This window comes from Cibotium barometz, chromosome 34 (genome assembly GCF_041138505.1).
Source record: "Cibotium barometz isolate CiBa-2024 chromosome 34, ASM4113850v1, whole genome shotgun sequence".
Taxonomy (NCBI): Eukaryota; Viridiplantae; Streptophyta; class Polypodiopsida; order Cyatheales; family Cibotiaceae; genus Cibotium; species Cibotium barometz.
Window position 1 is genome coordinate 29,678,851 of NC_141079.1, and position 21,083 is coordinate 29,699,933.

The following is a 21,083-nucleotide window of genomic DNA, read 5'->3' on the forward strand; positions in this document are numbered from 1 at the left end:
GCATGAACTTGCTCAATTGAGGCACCCCAAAAACTATTTCGGGCCTCGTGTTACACAAGTAAATGAGGCATTCCACTGCCTGGTTGTAAATGCCGGATTCAAAAGGTTCACCAATGGCGTGCATGCTAAGCCGTAAATCTGGTTCTACTGGAGTAGAAAGCAGCTTGCATTCTTCCATGTGAAACCCTTTCAACAAACTCTTTATGTACTTAGTTTGTTGCATAACAATGCCATCATCTCTCTGCATAAATTGTATGCCAAGATAGTAATGCAAAGACCCCAATTCTGACATATCAAATTCGGATTTCAAATCAACCTTGAAATCTGAAATTCGCTCTTCACAAGTCCCTGTTATGAGCATGTCTTGATGTCCAACTGATTTTTTCTGAGAAAAGCCTTTACCCACGTCTTGCCTTGTACCTGTCAATGGTACCATTTGACTTTCTTTTGACTTTATACACCCACTTTGTTCCAACGACATTCTTGCCCTTTGGCAAGCCTACAAGATCCCATGTATTATTCTTCATGATAGAAGAAATATATATCTAGATGAATCCACGAACATGCCGAAATTCACCTTATAAGAAAGTGCAATTTATAATCCCAACAAGACAATAAACCATCAACTCCATCATGCATAGTATAGACTAGATACTATGACATCCCCACTAACGTCATCAATGCCCAATAGTGGGTGTAGAACTTGGTATCAATATATGCTCCCACACACACACACAGCATACATTCATACAAAGGTCCGTGTACTGAGTTTCTGTCAGAGCTCCGAAGATACAGGCAGACTCAGCCATACTGAAGCCTAGTACCAAGGATCGTAACAAATAGAAAGAATTATTACAACAAAAAGGTAGTTGATAGGGCATATGCACCACTAAAGATAGAAAGAATTAACACAATCTCATCCTGCATGGCTTTAACCCAATGCTCATTCTCTTATGCTTCTTCATAAGAAGAAAGCTCTTTTGAATGAAAGATACAAATGCAGACTCCCCATGCTGTACATTCAATGCATGGCTGGAACTAGCCCTTGTTCTTCTTGTCATTGGAGCTGAAATTTTGCTATCTTGCAAGGTTTTCAACAACCATCTAAGCACAGATTTGGCTCCCTGTATAGCTGTTTGCTCTTCCCTGACAACATCTTCAACTTCTTTCATGCTGGCTGTTCCATATGTCTTACATCTTGTTCAACTTGAGGCATATCCTGGGGGCTGGCTGAATTGGATCCCCACTAATGGCTATGAATAAAAGCCCATCAAACATGTCCTGTGAGCCTGTATTATGACTTTTATACAAGCTGAGCATGGGCTGAACTGAATTTTCAACAAATACCACATCTCCACTAACAAAAATCCGGCATGTCACTAGATTATAGAGACGGTATCCCTTGCTCTCATTACTATAGCCCACAAAGATGCATTTGATTGCTTTATCATCTAGCTTTGTTCAGAATTGCTCTAGCACATGAGCAACATGGGCACCTGTTCAACACATGTGTTACACACATGATGGCTTCCCTCCAAAAAGTATTGAGGCGACTTATGTGCTTTCACCATACATCTTGCCATCTCCATGAGAGACTTGTTCTTTCTCTCAGCTACACCATTCTGCTATAGTATATAACGCATAGTGCACTGATGTTTGATGCCCTTCTCAAGTAAATAATCCTTGAATGCATTAGACATGTATTCTCCCCTCTATCTGAGCGGAGTCTCTGTACCTTACATCCAGACATATTTTCAGCCATTGCCACCAAGTGTTGAAAGCATGTAAACACATCTGCTTTTGCTTTCAAAGTATATACCCAAGCAAACCTTGAATGGTCATCAATGAATGTGACAAAGTAAAGATGCCCCCCATGTATCACTGTGTATAAGCTGTAATCTATTTTCAACTCTACCGGCTCCATCCTTGGCAAATGGTTTGCGGTGCATCTTTCCCAAAATACACCCCTCACATACATGTCTTGTTAAAATCATACGCAATTACAAAAAATGACCTGAACCTTGGAAAAATTACGCTCACCAAAAAAGATAAAGATTATTAAAAAAGGAAAAAAATTATAATGGCTGGAAATTTTAAGAAACTCCACGATTCACCATCTACAATTACCCCTTCTACAGCTTGAATTTTTCCCCAAATTTGCAATTTCCTCCCAAATTTTAGGGTATTTCAGATTTCTCATCAATTTCTCCCAGAATTCATGTTTTCCCTCTTCACATTCCCCTAAATTTCAAGTTTCCCTCCTCCTCTCTCTCCAATTGTATTCAATTTCCCCCAAAATTCAACATTTCCCCTCTTCAAATTTCTCAAAATTTCACTTTTCCCTCTTCAAATCTTCCCTGAATCTGAAATTTCCCTTCTTTATCAATTTCCCCCTAATTTTAGATTTTCCCTCTCCCCCCAAATTATAAATAACCTTTTTTTTTATCGATGTTTCCTATTTTATCCAGGGTGGCAAAAATTCCTAGGATGGACACAGGTGGACATCATTGTCGATAAAAGCCAACTTGAAAATTATAAAAAACCTTTTTTTTTTAATCGGTGTTTCTTATTTTACACCCTTTTTTAAAAACGTGCGAAGCACGTTTCAGACGTTTCTGTTTCTAAACGTTTAAGACGTTTCTGGCTACTATGGCCATGATTTTGTATTTGTTCCTTAATAGAAGTCTCTTTTTTTGCAAATAAAACTCCATTGCTCTTCATGAACCATAGATGTTCTAGAATATTGAGAAAGGACTCTTATAAGTAGAATTATTCCTAAGATGCTCATTAAGTGGAGGGATCCTTCTCAGTATGATAGTTCTTGGGAGACACTTGAGTCAACCAATAGACAAGTCTCTTATTTTCTTTCAAAAACTTCACCACTTGATAGGAAGCTCTAGTTTAACGGAGGGTATATTTCATGTTCGTAAGGAACATAGCTATGGTGTCTTACTTGATGAGACTAGGCTTATTATTAATGGGACCCTGTAAGCGACTTTAGGACACTGCTTTTATTATTAACTCAATGCCCATATAAGTGAGTGTGTTGCTCAACTAAGAATGCCCAAAAGATCAAGACCCTGATCAAGTCCTGACCAAGCTCAAGCCATACACTTGGATTGTATGAGACGATAAGGTTTGAGCAATAAGCAGAGTCAGTGATGGTCTAGCCACAAGCTCAAGGAGCTCCAGATGGAGCTATGGTTGGGTGGCGAGCTAGCAAGCAACCCCATTCATGGTCTTTGTATGTTATATGTGCAAGATGATGGCTCCACCTTACGAGACTCGGGCCAAAGCTACAAGAGCTCTGTGGAGGTAAGTGCATATCCATGACATCAATCAAGGACATGAACCAAATGTCATAATGAAATTTGAGATTATTTGTTTGATATATAAAACCCTTGCAAAGGTGAAGGCATGAGTTACCATGTACATGTTAATCTATCAAGAATATAGACATACCAAAATATTTAAATGGATTGGAAGCCATTATCGCACATCCATCCATCCATCTTTTTTTTTTTTCCTGACTAGCCTTAGGCCCAACACCCTCCCGTAGTACCATTTTTCACCGCCCGTGGGCACCCGTCTGTAGTAGGCGCTCTTTTGTCCACCCGTAGGCAATGTCACTAAGGAAGCACCTTGGGGGGTTTTGAACTCAGGACCTCTTGGTCCTAGGTTAACACCATCACCACTTGGGCTATCACCTCATTGGCTCCATCCATCCATCTTAGTTATGGGAACATCAAACATGGTTGATTTTTGGGCTTTTTCATTTGTTTCAAGGATCTCAAGGTCGGAAATGTGTTACGTCTGTTTCAGCCATTTCCATTTTCTGAAACGGCACATTTTCAGCCATTTATTCCTTGCAATTTTGGTGGGTTTCCTAACACCACCTAGTCTTTCACCTACAAAACTCCTCATGCAGGCCCAAAACAGTGATTTTCTTGCCCTTTCTTTTCTTCCATCTCCCCTCTCCTGCTCTCTACTCCTTTTCTCTCATATTTTCTTAAATTCATATGCCTTTTTGTTGTTCTTCTCCCCTCCTCTCCCTTGCTTGCATCTCCCTTGCTGACATGGCATTTCCCCGTCTCCCTAAAAAATGTTGCTTTCCCGTAACTATGACATACATAAAAAAAACTCAGTCAGCGACCTCTGACCTCCAAAATATAGTAATAAACACAAATCTTCAAAGAAAAAAATCACCTCAATTGCTTCACTTGGACCCTCTAGCTTGTGCTTTAACACACCAGACGATGTTACCCAAATGTTAACTAGACTATCCAAGCCTCCTGAAGCAAGCAATGACCCATCATTGCTAAAAGCCAACGCTCCGACAGAATCCAAATGATCTGCACGCCAACAACAATGTTATCTTTATTAAAAAAGACCAAAAATGGCGCCTTCATCTAACAGTGAAATATCCCATGCTAGTAATTTATTAATTATTTTGAGAAAACAAATTCCTCGTGGCATTGTAATTATCAAGTTGCAAAAAGAATCCATTATTAAGCTCATAGATAGCCCTTTGGATCATACTATTGAGCTCAAGAGGAGATGAGCTGTCTCTTATTCTCCATATGTAAGCTTTATCGTCCCCACCACCTGTTGCCACTAAATCTGGATCTGTCGGGCTGCAAGCAATTGCATAGACAGAATCTGTTCACAGTGAAGATAGAAACAATAAACAAGTGATAAGCCAGTAAATTGCCAATAAGATCAAATATTGTCAAATACTTTAAAGAAATGCTTGGGGAATCCATATAATGTAAATGATTCCTTCTCACCAGAAGCTTTAAACTCGTGTGCACGTGTATTTAAATTTATATTTATATTTGCATACCTGAGTGACCAGTGAAGATGTGAATCGAGTCATCCTCCTCTGGATCGCCATCTTTTGCAATCAGTCGATGAGATCCCCAGAACAAACAAAGAAACTTTTATGAGAGATGATTCGTACTATATTACCTTTTTGAGTTATCTTCCAAACCACAATTTATTCTTGACACACTATTTGCATGATAATAGAGAAGAGACTGTAATTAGAATCGTGCCAAAATGTTCCAACCCTTATAGAGAGTATGCCTGAAAAAATAAGCTTTTGATATATATTTGAGAAAGGAAAAAACTCGCCCAAATAGGTCCCTAGTTTCTGAAAAACTCCTTCGAGGGGAAAGAAAGGAAGAGAGAAGGGGGGGGGGGGGAGGGAGGGAGGTGGGGGAGTGGTTTTGTTTCAGGGGGAAGGGGGGAATTTGCTTTATGCAAAACACCACCCCTATGTGGATCACAAAGGGCCTTGTAGCATGGTGGTTTGAGTGTCTACTTATGAATAAATCCTAGTTTTTATGAGTTTGGTTTTAAAAATTACCCTAAGGTCTAATACAAGTCTTCAACCTAAGTCTAGACCTTGAATCAATGAAGAGGGCCTTGCCAAGCCCAATTCATTTTTATATGCCTAGATGAATCCAAGAACATGCCCAAATTCACCTTTTTTTTTTTTTTTCCGAGAAAAGATCCTTTCATTAGTTATATAAAAACGCCCGTAGGGCTACAAAAGAGATCTCTCCTGCTCCTAAGAGAGATAGAGCAGCGAATACACCATGGCAGCCCGGGAGACTCTCCCTAGGTGCTGCAAAATACAAGCATTAGTACAAAGAACTGAGCGGCTAAATCATACAATAGGGGGGGGGAAGAGCCAAACAGGTGGCCTGTAGTGCCAACGGGGGGATCCCGTGTGTAAGGTGTAGAAAGGGCCACAGCGCCAAGTGGTGTGAAAGGCCTGGCGCCGTAAGATCGCCTCATCCGAGTCTCCCCGGATGCGGTCATACTGTCCTCGCAGGGTGTGGATCAACTCCTGCCAAATCCCCCGTACAGTCTCTGCTGGTGGCTCCAATCTCCCCTCAAAGGCCGTAAAACACCGGGCCCTCCAGGTGAACCAGATGGTGAGGCTGCTGAGGAGCTCCCATCGTAAATCCCTCTCCTGTGTCCAGCTGGCAGACGAGAAATCCGGTGCCGGAACCAGGCGAGGCTGGCCCCTAATAAATCTGATGGCCTGACTGCCCTGCTCCATCTCATAGCCCATAGCAAGCCCTGACGAAGTCGACCAAGCAACGGCACCCCACGTAAACATACCCTCTGGAGAGAGGGGGGCCAGAATACGCAGCATCCGCAACCAAATCTGCTGTGCCTGAGGGCAGTCCCAAAGGCAGTGTCTCTATGTCTCCATAGGATGGCCGCAACGGACGCAGGCCGCCGGAAGACCGCTGTAAACAAGCCAAGTGCCAACTGCTGAGCCCCTGGGCGACCAGCCACTGAAAAGCCGAGATCCTGCGAGCCTGCCGACTAGCCCAGAGCCGAGCCCAGAAATCCTCCAGGAACTCCTGTGAGAGTCCCTGTAGTCGCCAATGCCCCGCTGCCGCTAGAGAAACCGTCCTCCTCGCCGTCAAAATATGCCGTCCCAGCCGAACAGTATACTGGAAAAAGGTGATCTTCGTGGCCTCAAGGGATGCATAAGGATCATGCCACTCGTACTCCCCGGGGTCCCACTGTAGCCGGGCCAAGGGGCGCGCTGCATATGCCCATATGCGCCAATCCGAGAGCACATCAGCAGGGTCGGGGTCAATATGCCACTTCCGGGAAGCGGCGGCCACTACCCGAATCCTCTGAAAGGTGCACTCTGCAACCAAAGGCGACTCCACCTCCACTCTCTGGAGTCTGCCCTCATCCTGAATCTCATAGTAGAGGCATCTGCCATCCTCAGTGCTAGCTTTGACAGCAATCAAGATCTCCAACTGTGTAAAGGCTCCCATCCACCGTGGGGCCACTGGCTCGAGAGGCGTCAACCACTCCTCTGTGAGTGCCTCCTGTATATCATCCCTCATAATCAACCCCCCTCTGAAGTGACTCAGCCTCTCCACCTGGATCTCCTCTGGTAGACTGCAGAAAGCCTGCCAGTCTCCAAAACTACGAGCTGGGCCTGCCGCTAAAGGTCCCCAGGCTAGACGAGGCCGAGAACCCAGCATATGACCCTGCTCCGTGCGAACCGCTGGGCTCCAAATAAGCGGCTGCCTGGCCCGCTCCTCAACACAGGAAGGAGGCCGCTGAGAGAGCCCCGGTCTCAGCAGCTCCCAAGCTCTCAGGATACTCAAAGCAAATCTGTCCTCCCATCCTCTACTGAGGCCTGTCCTCCTCATCTCTATGAAGATCCAGCGAATCTCCGGTGCCCAAGTACCCCCTGCTGGGGGCGCCCGAGCCTGTAATCGCTGCAAGAGGAGCTCTTTCCAAGGCTCAGTGCCTGGAAGCAACCCCCGAACAATAAGCTTCCCCAATAAGGCTCTACTTTAATCGACTGGATCTATAATGCCCAAACCGCCCTGAGCCAGCGGAAGTGTAATAACTGCCCATGCAACCTTTGCCCGAGCTGGCTGACCGTCCCTCCCAGACCACAGAAAGTTCCTGATCAGCCTCTGTACCTGGCTGATGCAAGAGCTCGAGAAAATCCAGCAAGACGTAATGTACCACATGGTCGCTAATAGCACCTGATTTGCCACCACCACCCTCCCAGCCAAGGATAGTCGAGCTGTACTCCAATACAATAGCTTCTTCCGAATGCTCAGAAGAAGCGGGGCAATCTGCTGCTCAGGTGACAAATCTAGGCCAATCTGGCATCCCAAATACCGCACTGCTGTGCCTGGAGGAATCCATCTAAAACCGGGGAGCACTACTGATCCAAAAGGCCACTGTCTTGCGCCAATTGATCAATGCTCCCAAAGCTGCACTAAAAACCTGGAGCGACTGCTCAGCCCGAATAAGATTGGCCTCATGGCCATGCAAAAATAAGCCCGTGTCGTCTGCAAACTCAGCATCAAGCAGGTCCTCCCCCCGGACTGGGAGCTGCAGTCCTCTCAAACCAACCTCTTCTGCCGTCAAATACATACTCATAGCCTCCGCAAAGAAGAGAAAAAGGAAAGGGGCGAGAGGACACCCCTGACGGACTGATCTGGTCAGCTCAAAACTCGGCCCCTGTCCTCCTGCAATCAGCACCTGGCTGCGAGCTGTGGAATACAAAGCTGCCACCCCTCTGATCCATCTTGGCTCAAAGCCCAGGCGAAGCATAGTGCCCTCTAAGAAACCCCAATCAACTCTATCGTATGCCTTCTCAAAATCGAGAAGCATCACGACCAAGTCCTCGCCAAGAAATCTAGCTCGGGCCGTCGCCTCCCAGAAAGGAAAGATGTTGTCAAGGATACTGCGCTCCTTGACAAATCCTGTCTGAGTAGCATGAATCAACTCCCCCAGGAAGGGCTGGATCCTCAAACTCAAGGCCTTTGCCAAGACCTTGTAGACACTATTGAGGATCGTAATAGGCCTCCAATGCCGAATGTCATCTGATACTCCCTCCCCCTTGGGGATAAGATAGATCAAGCCCTCTGAAAAGCTCTGCGGCATCACCCCAGTGTCCAAAACATGCTGAAAGCCCCTGCGGAGGCCTGGCCCCAATAGGTCCCAATAGCGCATAAAAAAGGCCGGCGTCAGTCCGTCCTCCCCTGGGCAACTATGTCGCGGCAGGACCCTCAAGGCCTCGGCAAGCTCAATCTCTAACAGAGGCGCACCTAGAACTGTACGCATATGGTCTGTGACCCTCCTCTGCACATGGGCCCACACAGTCTGTCTGCAAACATCTCGATCCTCAGTGGCTGGCTCCGCTGAAAGCAGGTCACTATAAAATGCAGTAGCAATGGCTCTGATCTCCCCGAGCTCAGTAGCTACCGATCCATCCGGTCTACCAAGCTAGCGGACTCCTGCTCGCGCATGACGGGGTCCAGTGATCTCAAAAAACTCTCCAGTCACTCTATCACCAAGCTGCGTCCACTGAGAGGCCTGACGACGATAGTAAAACTCATGTCTCTGCTCCTCTACCTCTCTAACCTCCTGGCGTGCCTGGCTCAGCTGGGACGCCACCCACTCACATGCAGGCTGCTGCTCCTGAAGGCGCTGTAGCGAAGCAAGGCTGCGTCTCAGCCGATGCTCCCGCTCGCGAATCTCTCCCAGTCGTGTCAAAGCTGCAGCGTGTAGAAAAGAGCTAAGATCAATGAGTCCCTGGGCACACTGGCCCGCTGCATCCTGGTCAGAGCACTGACTATCATGCCAGATCCTCTCAATGTCCTCAGCGAGACTGGGATCTGTAAGTACCCTCTCTGGGATCCTCAACTGCAAGCTGGGCTCCCGGGTCCCCTCCTCCAATGTCAATATAACTGGCGCATGATCTGAAAATGAGGTGCCAGCGAGAATGCCGACGGAGCCCCCTCGCTCCCCTAACCAGTCGTCCACATAAAAGCGATCAATCCGTGATAGATTAGTCCCTTCCTGCCGGCGATCCGACCGAGAGAAACTAAGACTGTCCTGAGACCGGGAGAAAGCCCCATGCTGCCATGCATCAGTGATCCTCAGTGACATGCAAAACCGGTCCCAAGCTGCAAGCTCCGTGCCGTGCACTGTAACATGACTGCCTCCCACCCTATCTGCCGGGTCCTCAAGCATGTTGAAGTCTCCCCCAACACACCAATGTGCGGCCTCTGCAATGCATCTGTAACCTGAGTCCAAAACTCTGCTCTGGCACTAGCATGATTGGGCGCATAGATGTTGAGCACACCCAATAGCTCATCATGCATCCTCAGAATGACATACTGTGCTCTACCAGGCACAATGATCCCTCGATCCACAATGGCCTGCCGCCATACATCTGCAATAACCATGCATACTCCTCCCTCTCCACCCAAAGGACCAAACCCTGCAGACCAAAAAGTGTCCCATCTACCAGGCATCACCGAACCATATCTCCGGATCCTGCTCTCACCCAAGTGGTGCTCCTGCATCATCAAAATGTCAATGCTGCCACCAACCAGGCATCTCTGAAGCTCCTGCCTCAAGCAACCTCGATAGCGTATAAAGTGTGCTCCGCCAAGGCCCTGTACATTCCATGAGATGATCCTCATGGATGCCCTGCTGAGGTGGATGCTGTCTCAGCCGTACGGCGGGCCTTCGCAAGCGGCTTGGATGGAGAGTAGTCCCCATCTGAACGGCTGCGAATCTACCCACCCGGTGTACTGCAAGAATCCCGGATCAGGCGCCAGTGGCTGTGGCCCATGGCGACTGCCTCCTGCTCTGACAGAGAAACCTCGTGTATACTCACATATCCAGGGTCGCGTGCCAAGTCTGCCACTATGCGCACGACCAAATGCCGAATCCCTGAGGTATCCACACTCCCGGGATCCAAGAAAAAATGAGCCAACTCCCAAAGTCGGCCTATCACATCTGTCACCTCCAGATCGCTCATGTGGTGAGAAAACTCAACTGCCTGAGTCTTCAAAGTGCTGAGAGCGAGCTCTAGAGTCCACTCCCGGTCACAAGGTCTACATAGAGGGAACGAGAAGGCCACCGCTGAGTCTAGTGCCTCCTCCCCGCCGGCCGGAGGTATCACTACATGAACTCGAATGGGTGCTGGCTCATGGGGGCCCTCTGCTCCAAAAAGCCGTGTAAAGGTATAATCAAAGGCCTCCGAGCGCTGTATAATGCCAAGGCGACTCAGCCGACTGCGGATAGATGAAATCCGTGAGGCCCTAATCGGCATAGGTCTCCTCTGTGATGCTCGAGCGAGGTCAGTGCTCAAGGCTCTCCGGACTGCAGGTGAGCGCCAGGGAACTGCCAGGGCCTCCCGGGAAGGTGAGGCGGGCGGAGGGGGAGGAGGGGGAGGCGAGGGAGGTGGAGAGGGAGCCGCTGCCGAAACCGGAGCGGGGGCGGGAGGAGGCGATGGTGGAAGCGAGGCGGTGGGAGGGGACGGGGGTGGGGGTGGGGGGGGTGAAGGAGGGGGAGCTGGCATCTCTTGGTCCTCAGTCGCTGCAGGGGTCTCCTCCTGAAGGGGAGCAAAGCTGTTCCTCACGGGAACCCAGTGAGGCTGAGACTGTGGCTGCTGCTGCAACGGTCTCTGGGCGTGCTGCTGTGGCTGTCTCCCTCGGCGGCGCCCCTGTCCAGGCTGCCACTCCGAGGTCTCTGTGGCCTGAGCAGGTGTCCCGGAGGCATAGTCACATGGGAACGCCGTTCCATTGGTGTGGAACGGGGGAACGTGGAGGAATGGACCTTGGGAACGGCGGAACGTGGAGCAACGTTTTTTTTATTTTTTTTTCCCTGATTCGCGAAACGGCACCGTTGACGTTTTTTTTTTCCACGTTCTAGCCGCCGGCAGCGTAATAGCGTATCCTTCTTTTTTTTTTTTTGAATAGAAGGGTTACGGGTGCCCAACGTTTTGGGCACCCTTTAAAAAAGGCCCAAATTACGTTTTGGGCACCCTTTAAAAAAGGCCCAAATTTGGGCCTTTTTTAAAGGGTGCCCAAAACGTTTTGGGCACCCTTTGTATTTTTAAAAAAAAACGGATACCTGCTTTGAGCGCCGCCGCCGACCCCTAAAAAAAAAACATGGGAAAAAAAGAATAGATCATGCAACGTTTAAAAAAAAACGTTGAAAGACGACCTGCCAGGCTGCCCTGCAACGTTCAAAAAAAAACGTCAATATCAACGTTAAAAAAAAACGTACCTCTCTGAGAACTTATAAAAACCTACAGAGTGCAACTGCAAGTACAGTGTGCATAGCCAAGTACAATCTCTCTCTCTCATTATTCATAGCCAAGTACATTGTACAATCTCATTGAGTTTGCTATCAAATTCTTGTCTTTTTTTGTCTACTTTCAATTGTATATTTGTCTCTTTTTGCCTGCTTTTAATTGTATATTTGTCTACTCATGTGTATTGAAATATGATAACGTGTCGTTCCGGATCCCGTTCCGGATTGCAAGGGGTCCTGTTCCCGTTCCGGATTGGCCCCTCGTTCCCATATCCATTCCCGTTCCCTGGTGACTATGCCCGGAGGCAGCCTGCCGAGCCGAATCTGTGGGCGGGCCATCAGTAGCCTGCTGCTGTGGTGAGGGTCGAGGTCTCCTGCGAGGGCAGGCCTTGGCCAGATGACCGACCTGCCTGCAAATGAAGCACTGGTTCGGGAGCCCCGAGAACTCCACTCTCTGATCTATCCACCCCCCCCCTATCCTAGGTAGCTGAATGACCTTAGGAAGGGAGGAGATGTCAGACACCAACACTCTGACCGAAGGTAGCCCAGCTGCTCTGGCCACCACTGAAGCTGCTGAGGGGCCCGTCTCTAGTACCGAGCCCACCAATGCTCCGAGCCTGGAGAGGAGCGGAAGAACTCCCGACGGAGACCAGGGAAACAAACTGTAACATGGAAGAGGCGCTCTCCCTGCTCCGCCGCTGCTGGGTCAAATCCATGCTGCCAAGGTCTAAAGAAAGCCCGAGCACCCCTGATGTCAAGGGGACTCATGGCAAGGACCTTGGCAACGCTCTGGGCGGCCTCGAACTCGATCTGATAATGTCCCCGGCCCAGAAGCTGTACATCCAGGATCTTGCCCACATCTGCAAGAAGGCGGGCCTGAAGAAGATCCCTGATCTCCCCTCTGCTGGGGCGAGTGCCGACTATACGGCAGATGGTGGAATGAGCCTGGAGGCGTTCCACCTCTGCGGTGAGGCTCGCTTCCTGTTCCGGCGAAAGAGAAAGCCTGATGGGGGTGACCTCGGGGGCGGGCGAGGGGGCTGCGGATGAGTCCCTCTGAGGCGGGGCGGGAGGAGCCTCCATCAGAGTCTGAAGCTGCGCGGCGAAGGCGAGGCGAAGGCGGGAACCTGCTGGAACCGAACTGCACACAGAGAGGCGGGATACGGAAAAACAAAACCCCAAGGGGGGGCGGAAGCAAGAAGGAGGGGGGGTGGGAGAAGGCGAAGGAGAAAAAAGAAAAAAGAAAAAAACCCCAAAAAAGGGGGAAGGCGGGGGCTGCGCGCAAGAGGGAAGGGGAGGAAGCGAGCAGGCAGCAGGGGGGGATGAGGCGCAGCAGAGTGGAGGGGGGGCGCGAAGACAAGGGGGAGGCGCGAGGAAAGGAAGCGAGGCGGAACAGAAAAAAAGGGGGGGGGGGGCGCAACAGCGGAAGCAGGCGGGGGGGGGGGGGGGGGGGGGGACCAGGCGGCGGGCAATGCAGGCGGAGGGGGGGAAAGAGCGATGGGCAGGCGGGGGGGGGCGAGCAGGTAGGGGGGGGCGACGGGCGCTATGCAGAACCACGAGCAGGGAGAGGGAGGCGGGAGCTTCAGCGAGCAAATCTCCTGTTGTTTTTTTTTTTATATATAAGATTTTGGGGATCGCCCAAATTCACCTTTTAGGAACATGCATGTTATATACTCATGGTAGTCAACCCACAAGACTATATAACTATCAACTCCATTATGCATAGTATGGACTAGATACTACGACATCCCCACTAACATCATCACTGCCCAATAGTGGGTGTAGAACTCTGTATCAAGATATGCTCTCACACACGCACTCCACACACACACACACACACACCAATTCATTTTTAGGTTGAATATAGATGGAGCCATTACGAAACATATATACTCTTCATTAAATCCTTCACTAGAAAAAGGACAATTCTTGTCTCCATTAACACTAACTACCAAATATAAAATAATAGATGTTCTATGCATTGCATGGATGAGCTCCGTGATTAGCTAAGACACTACATATTTTCAAAATTGAGTATCATGCATCTGCATACATAAGGTGCAAACCCTTATGTATGCATCCCCGCACTTGGGTGCCACATGGCATGCCACACATAAGGTGCAAACCCTTATGTGTGCTTCCCCGCACTTGGGTGTCACATGGCATGCTAAACACCATTATGTGCCAGTTTTGGGTTAGTGATGTGCACTATGCCCCCTTGTGAGCCCTAATCCAGGGACATGTCAGGCTGCTTGTCATCACATCAAGCTTGGGTAAGTCCAGGCAGTCTTATGCCCATGAGCCCCCCATAGTAGCCCACCTAGAGTTGAGGTGTGTCGAGATGTCCTGGTAGCTTATTAGACCATGTGCCAAACAGAAAACATCAAGGCAAACAAATCCAGTAATAGATCTCTTGCTTGGGAAGGGGAAGGCAGCCCACGTGGAAGTTTTCAAAAAGTTTTGGGAAGCCTGGGCATGTGCAGACCACCATAGCCAAAGGGCCAAGGGTTGGGCAGCTTTTTAGCCTGAGCATGTGCAGATCAATTCATAATACCTTTTGAGCTTGCTTTGAATGGTTCCTAGTTTTACATCAGAAGGTCAAGGTCAAAGATTTGTTGTACATATCTATAAGATCCTCCAAGGAAATAACCTAAATCACAGGCTAAACACGAGGTTAGTATAAACATAGAAGGGTGCAAGCAAGCTCACCATCCAACCATGGTCCGCATACACAAACCTCCCAGAGACTAAAGCTCACTCCTACAGATCCATGCCAAATCAGCCCTAGCATCCCATAACACCAGAGCCTACCCATACAGGCCCTCAGCAAGACTATATGTGATCCACCAAGCACATACCAACTAATTAGTCTCTCATGATAATAACCCACGCCTCACTTATCTAGTGATAACCGCTGCTATAAAAAACCATCCAATCATAAATAGCCAATTCCCATGGATTTATTAATAATGAACCTTAGCCATGTGTATTCACCTACTCTCCCTAATCTCAACGACCCCCTAGCCATGCCAAATTAGGCCCTAATCCCGAGGATTAGGGCCTAATTTGGCATACTCTCCCTAATCTCAACGACCCCCTAGCCATGCCAAATTAGGCCCTAATCCCGAGGATTAGGTACATAACATACTTCTCCTCATACATTTACTCTTGAATGAAGTCTGGGAACCGATGATACAACTAGCCATTGTCTCCCAAGTTGAGTCCTCCTCCTCCTCATACATTTACTCCTAAATGAAGTCTGGGAAGAACCGATGTTACAACTAGCTATTGTCTCCCAAGTTGAGGAGGAGTCCACCCAATTTTACATTTAGGGATCAACTTCTTCCTAAGGTGCCTCTCCCTGATGTCAACCATGAGCTCCAGCTCATGTGGAACAAAAGACAAGTCCTCAACCTCAACAAGTTCCTGAGGAGTAACAATATTATCCTCAAGCCCCAGTTTCTCCTAGAGTCTACTCACATGGAAACTGAATGAGCTCGCACATTCAAGGATCAATTTATTCCTAAGCTGCCTCTCCCTGAAGTCAATCATGAGCTCCGGCTCATGTAAAACAAAGGACAAGTTCTCAACCTCAACAAGTTCCTCAGGAGTAACAATATTATCCGCAAACCCCAGTTTCTCCTAGAGTCTTCTCACATGGAAAACTGGATGAACTCACACATAAGAGGAGGTAACTCTAGCTTATAGGCCACCTCACCATTTTTTTTAAGAATCCAATAAGGCTCACAGTACCTAGCGGATAACTTCCAAGCATAAAACCGTGCTCTCCTCAACACTTCTCATAGCATCCCATGCACTGACTAGCATCTCCTCAATATCCGTTAAGAAATCCCTAGTCGCATCAATCTAAATACCCTTAAGTCCTAAGGTTACCAGAGATCTAGGTTGATATCCATACATCAACATAAACCGACTCTAACCAATAGCCGGATGCTTAGCACTATTGTAGGCAAACTCGACCATAGGGATGTACCTCTCCTAGTCTAGATGGTAGCCTAAAGCCGTATGCACAACGCATATCCTCCAAAACCTAATTCACCCTCTCTATTGCCCACCAACTGTGGAAGATAAGAGGAACCATACTCAACATAATCTAACATTCTTGGAAAACTAGATGCCAAAAGTGTCCAGAACACTTCCTTGTCACTTACTATGTCACAAGGCAAACCATACAATCTGAAAAGCTGCTCAACAACTGTTGTGCCAATTCAATTGATTCCACAATCATCCTTGTGGGTAGAAATCTTGCCATCTTCATCAACCTATCTACCACAACCCAGAGAGCATCATGCCCTCTATTGGTCTATGGCAATCCGACAATAGAAAACCTATGGAAACACTTTCTCAGTTGTTAAAATGGATCTCCAAAGGATGCAACAACCCTCTAGTCAGAAGGCGTTCAACATCGTTCACCTAACATTGATAACATTTCACCACATAGTCTTGAGCTTCTGCCTTGATCTAGGCCAGTAAAACATCCGTTTTACCAAATCATAAGTTCGTTGTATCCCCGGATATCCTGTTGTAGGAGTGTCATAACATTTCAACAAGAACTCTCTCTTAACCTCAGCATTATTTGATACGCAAACTCTATAATCCTGAAACAATCACCTATTCCGAATAAAGTACATACTTCTAGCCAACCTGACAAGTGGTGTGACCCCTGAGTCTTATCTCCCGTTCATGGAACAAGTACAAAATATCTGTCGGGCACAAAAATGGCACGACATAAAACATAAATCCTCGTCTTTCTATGGAGTGACAGTCCCATAGGTAAGACACAGTTCCAGGCACGAGCCTCCCTATGAAGTGACAGACCCATAGGTAAGACACAGTTCTAGGCACGAGCCTCCCTATGGAGTGACAGACCCATAGGTAAGACACAGTTCCAGGCATGAGCCTCCCTATGGAGTGATAATCCCATAGGCAAAACACGGCACGAATACTGGCTCTTCCATGGCGTGACAATCCCATGGGTCGAACACAGTCCAGGTCATACACGGGTGGCACCAGTCTGGCTCCCGTCCATGTCAGCAAAATACTGGCCTCTTCACATGAGACACCGGCCTGGCCTCAAGTGAACGAGACACAAAATCTGGAGATGGACCAAATGGTCGGCCAATTAGTGACACCGCCCTCCGGCTACGCCAGACCCAGAGCGAGCCAGTCGACCAACTTAGTCTGCCATTTGATACATCGTTTCACGGAGCCAGTAGAGATGACCATCGCTGCCTCACCGATGCGGACTCTCCCTCCCGAGTCACCAAGCGGCCCCCAAGGTGCTAGGGTAGCCAGTTGACTACAACCTTTTCCGATGCCTTCCCATCGAAGGAGCTGGGATGTTCAAGGAGAGGGTGGCTCCAATCGCATGTGTGTGGTGTTATATCACTCTGGACCGTCCACACCAAAGAGTGGCGGGATGATCTTCTCCTTCCCACTGATTGTTGCTGTACAGGGGACAGGGGACAAGGGACAGAATGGAGCACAAAGTCAATGTCCGCTATTCAAGGCAAGCCATTGAGCTCTCCCATCATTTGCATGGCCTGCGTATCACTGATGTGCTTACCCACTTCTTGCCTTTGGCTCAGATGGAGTTGGGAGGATCAAGTGTCCTCCAGCCTGGAGGTGTTGCTCTTTGTGTTTGTGTTTCTTCATGTTTCAATGGCAGTACCACTTCCCCCCTCCTACAAATACCTACACTGCGACACGTGGAGTCCAGAGTATGTATACTCCAGGGCTCAAAGAGAGTGCCTCTGTCACAAATAGGGGACCCAGAACAATAATATAGACCAACACTTCAAATACCAGAATAAGCATGGAGACACAGGGGAAGAACCCTAAACAATATAAAAACACTACACTTAGCCCCATAGGAACTTCTTTACTCAAATAGAAGCTTTTGCAATTAACCCAGGTGTGGGTGCATACAAGACCGGACTTTCCACAAAGCATCAGCACAACTCTTGCCCAGATATATATCTGATACCAAGATATAAACACAACACCAAAAGCCATCCGAAAACTGTTTCAAAAACGTCCCATGAATTCAGCTTATAAACAGTCCATAAAACAGCCCGGTACGGAGCCAAAAACAGCCCCGAACTCCGTGCCAAAACGAAGCCTCAAATCAGCCCCAAAAGAGCTCTCAAAACAGTGCTAGAGTTGATGGTTTGAAGCTTTATGAGAAGACTTCAAAAAATAATAGGAACTTTTTCTTCAAAGACATATCCCGCTTGACTCAAGTGTTCATTTGATCTAGCCCTTGTGCAGCATGTCTACATACTGTAGCATTGCAAAGGCGGCAATATAGTCCATCGTAGGTTATTTGGGTGTCCCTTAAGTCATGGCTCTCCTTCATGTTTGCATATAGGATGGGTTTAGTAAAGACGCACTAATGCGAGCCGCAAAAAGGGAGCCAAACATGTGATGAGAGGAGAAATTGTGCAATTACTGTGGTGCATTAAGTTGAGAGAAGAGAGGGGAGAGAGAATTGAGATATGTACGGTTATTCTTTGACCTTGACCTTGTGATGTCTCCTTCCTTGCCTTGATGACTTTGGCGTGTGGTGTCGAGATTTATGAATAACCAGTCTTGCTGCTCCGAACGGTTCCTAAATAGAATAACCTATCTACTACATTCTCTGGAATACCCTTTGTCATGTAATGGGTTATAACAAGACTTTTGCCTTTGTCCTCTGCCGAAGTGGAGTTGCGACATCTTAATGTTTGATGCTCCTGCATGCTATTGTTGATGCCACGCATCTGGCGAGGATTAGGCCATCAATACCAACCTTGATCCCACATGACCCTGTCCATTGCCAAAACCAGGATGCCCAAATGCTCAAACACAACATTTCCAGCATGAGTGAGCAGGAGACCAAGCAAGTGATGATGAGGGTGAAGCATTGATTTCAAACACAAAGTAAGTGCTATGGCATCCCTAATTCTGCTATCTTAGCCTGAAAACGGTGTTTTAAACTCGTACAAAAACCTATGTACTCAATTTTTCTCACTTGGAAAAACTAAGGAGCCTGATAATGAGTTTAGATATAATGTAATGTAGAATCATAGAACGTAACTAACATTTGGAAAAATCATATTTTAAAACTTTAGAACATTTTGATGTCATATATTTGTCATGTTTCCTTACAACTAGTTGAATACCTATCTCAAGGCCACCTTCACTTGCAGCATCATCCCCATCTTCATCCACGTCCGGAAGGTCTACAAGACAACCCAATTCCAAAACAGTGATGTGAAACAGATTAATGACCATTGATGATTGGTAAAGGTTTTAGTTCTTTTTTTTGCAAGGAGGTTCATTAGGCTAAAGTTGAAAAAGGATAATTTTTTTCTGAATAAATAAATTCTAAATTTGAATTGGCTGAAAATTATAGTGATTTGAAGCGTGGAAACATATTTTTAAGAACATTCAACTTAATATAATATATAATAAGAGCATTCAGAATTAGGCATATTAACCAGAATCCACTAGGACCATGGCAAAACAAAAAAACAAAAAAAAAACCAAAATTAATTGGTTTGGTTGGCTCAATTCAAAAAAAATAAAAACAAAAAAGAAAGAAAAAAACCTTCTTCATCGATCAGAATCTCCTGTTCAACGTCTTCGTCGTCCAGGTAAACAGCATCTTCTTCCTCGCCCTCGTTGTGATTCTGGCAAACCCAAAAGGAGATTATCACGAGATTATCACACCACCAGAATGATAGACTTTGATGGGCGGGAAAAAATAACAATTAAGACAATTGAAGCTCTTCTTTTCTGTGTGCGTGTGTGTGAAAGAGAGACAAAGAGAAGCGCAGTCTTACAACAGGCCGATCCACAGCCATGATGAAATGATTCGATCGATTCGTGTTGTGTTGTGTTAAACTAGGGCTTTAGGATAGTTCCGTGAAACGAAATTCAGAAATAATATTGGAGGAAATTATATATATATATATATATATATATATATATATATATTCTTAAATAATATTGGATAGTTCAGTGAAGACGAAATTCAGAAATAATATTGGAGGAAATTATAAATAATATTGGATAGTTCAGTGAAGACGAAATTCAGAAATAATTGGAGGAAATTATATATATTATATATATATATATTCTTAAATAATATTGGAGGGAATTATTTTTTATTTTTATTTTTTTAAAGCCCCCTTTCGAGGGGATATAGCCGAGCTTGAAGTTACACCACTCACACACTCGATCGACCTTACAGCGTGAGGACTCGGACCCACGACCTCTTGGTTAGGGTGGGTCATGATGCGTTGCGCGCTGACAATTTTATATATTTTTTGTATTTTGGTTTTCGAATACTTTTATATTTAGTTTAATTATATTTTCATTAGCATTTAATGTGTGTGTAAGTATGTTATTATTCACAATAATAAGAAGTCAAACATGAAGGACAGAATGGATGAAGATTTATTTTGTATTTTTTATGACATGTTTCGATTAGCATTTTATTGTTTGTGTAAGTACAGTTATTGTTCATTATTATAAAGAGTCGATCATAAAGCAAATAAAGGGTGGATGTTTCTTTTGTGATTTTTATTTTTGAAAATTTTAGACTTTGCATGTTGTCCCCACACTCTGCCACCAATCGTCCAATTAAAGCTTCCACTAGTATGGCTTATAACTCACTATCAACACTAGTTAACAATAAATCGAGTATCGAATAGCTAGATTTGTTTAGTCTCCCTTCTCCATAGTTGCCTTTCTTAATGCAACCTTCTGAAAGGAAGGAGAATATGGGCTAAAGATACTATTGCAAAAGTGGTAGATTTTCTGCCAACCTACACCCCTAATTTAAGTTGAGCAATGTTGAATCTTGCATTCATGTAGCCGTGCAAGCAACCAAAAAAAAAAAAAAGAGGGAGTTTTCCTTTTGCTCTTCTTAAAAACAAATCCAACCCATAGTCATCACACTAGGTATTTTAGGTCAAACAAAGCTCATTTTTATGCATGATTTACAAAAACAACGAGAGGGCTAACCAACCAAATACTTAAAAACGATGTGGTTCTTAACCAGTTTAGTGCATAAAAGCAACTTCTTAATCATCTAGAAAAGTGATAAAACTATAGAATTAAGGGCTTTTGATTCTGGGTGTTCTGTATAAAGAGGTCTAATCACCAAGTGTCTAAAATGCGTACATTTTTGCACTCATTTTTCCGCCCTCCAGAGAAAAATGGGAGTGATTAACCACTATTTATGTTAATTTAAAGTGGTTAATTGTGAAATGATGATTGATGGTGTACTTGGTTGTAGCTTCGAAAAGTGTGTTTATAAGGAGCTCTGATTATGCAACAAGGCTTTTGGTTTCTCATATTTAGATATTTGAAATTTGGTTTTTATTTTTCATCACATTTAATTATGCACTTAATGGTGGACAAATTGGCTATTTACAACTTGTTGATTTTCCTTTATAAAA

The 21,083-nt window shown here is 46.1% G+C and overlaps 1 protein-coding gene and 1 non-coding gene across 2 annotated transcripts in view; both read right to left on the reverse strand.

Annotated features, from left to right (window-relative positions):
* Positions 1-19,556, reverse strand: part of LOC147618875 (transducin family protein / WD-40 repeat family protein) — a 53,324-nt gene extending 33,768 nt beyond the window's left edge. Inside the window, exons 1-6 of the mRNA XM_086773972.1 lie at positions 19,461-19,556; positions 19,226-19,307; positions 18,798-18,857; positions 4,844-4,894; positions 4,540-4,659; positions 4,207-4,352 (exon numbers count right to left, since the gene is read on the reverse strand). Coding sequence (XP_086630098.1) covers positions 4,207-4,352; positions 4,540-4,659; positions 4,844-4,894; positions 18,798-18,857; positions 19,226-19,307; positions 19,461-19,481 — 480 coding nt within the window. The 5' untranslated portion in view covers positions 19,482-19,556. The remainder of the gene's footprint in view (positions 1-4,206; positions 4,353-4,539; positions 4,660-4,843; positions 4,895-18,797; positions 18,858-19,225; positions 19,308-19,460) is intronic.
* LOC147618877 (small nucleolar RNA SNORA11) lies at positions 11,298-11,389 on the reverse strand. The gene has a single exon (XR_015262062.1). It is a non-coding gene; the product is annotated as a small nucleolar RNA SNORA11 (small nucleolar RNA).
* Positions 19,557-21,083: the final 1,527 nt, after the last annotated feature.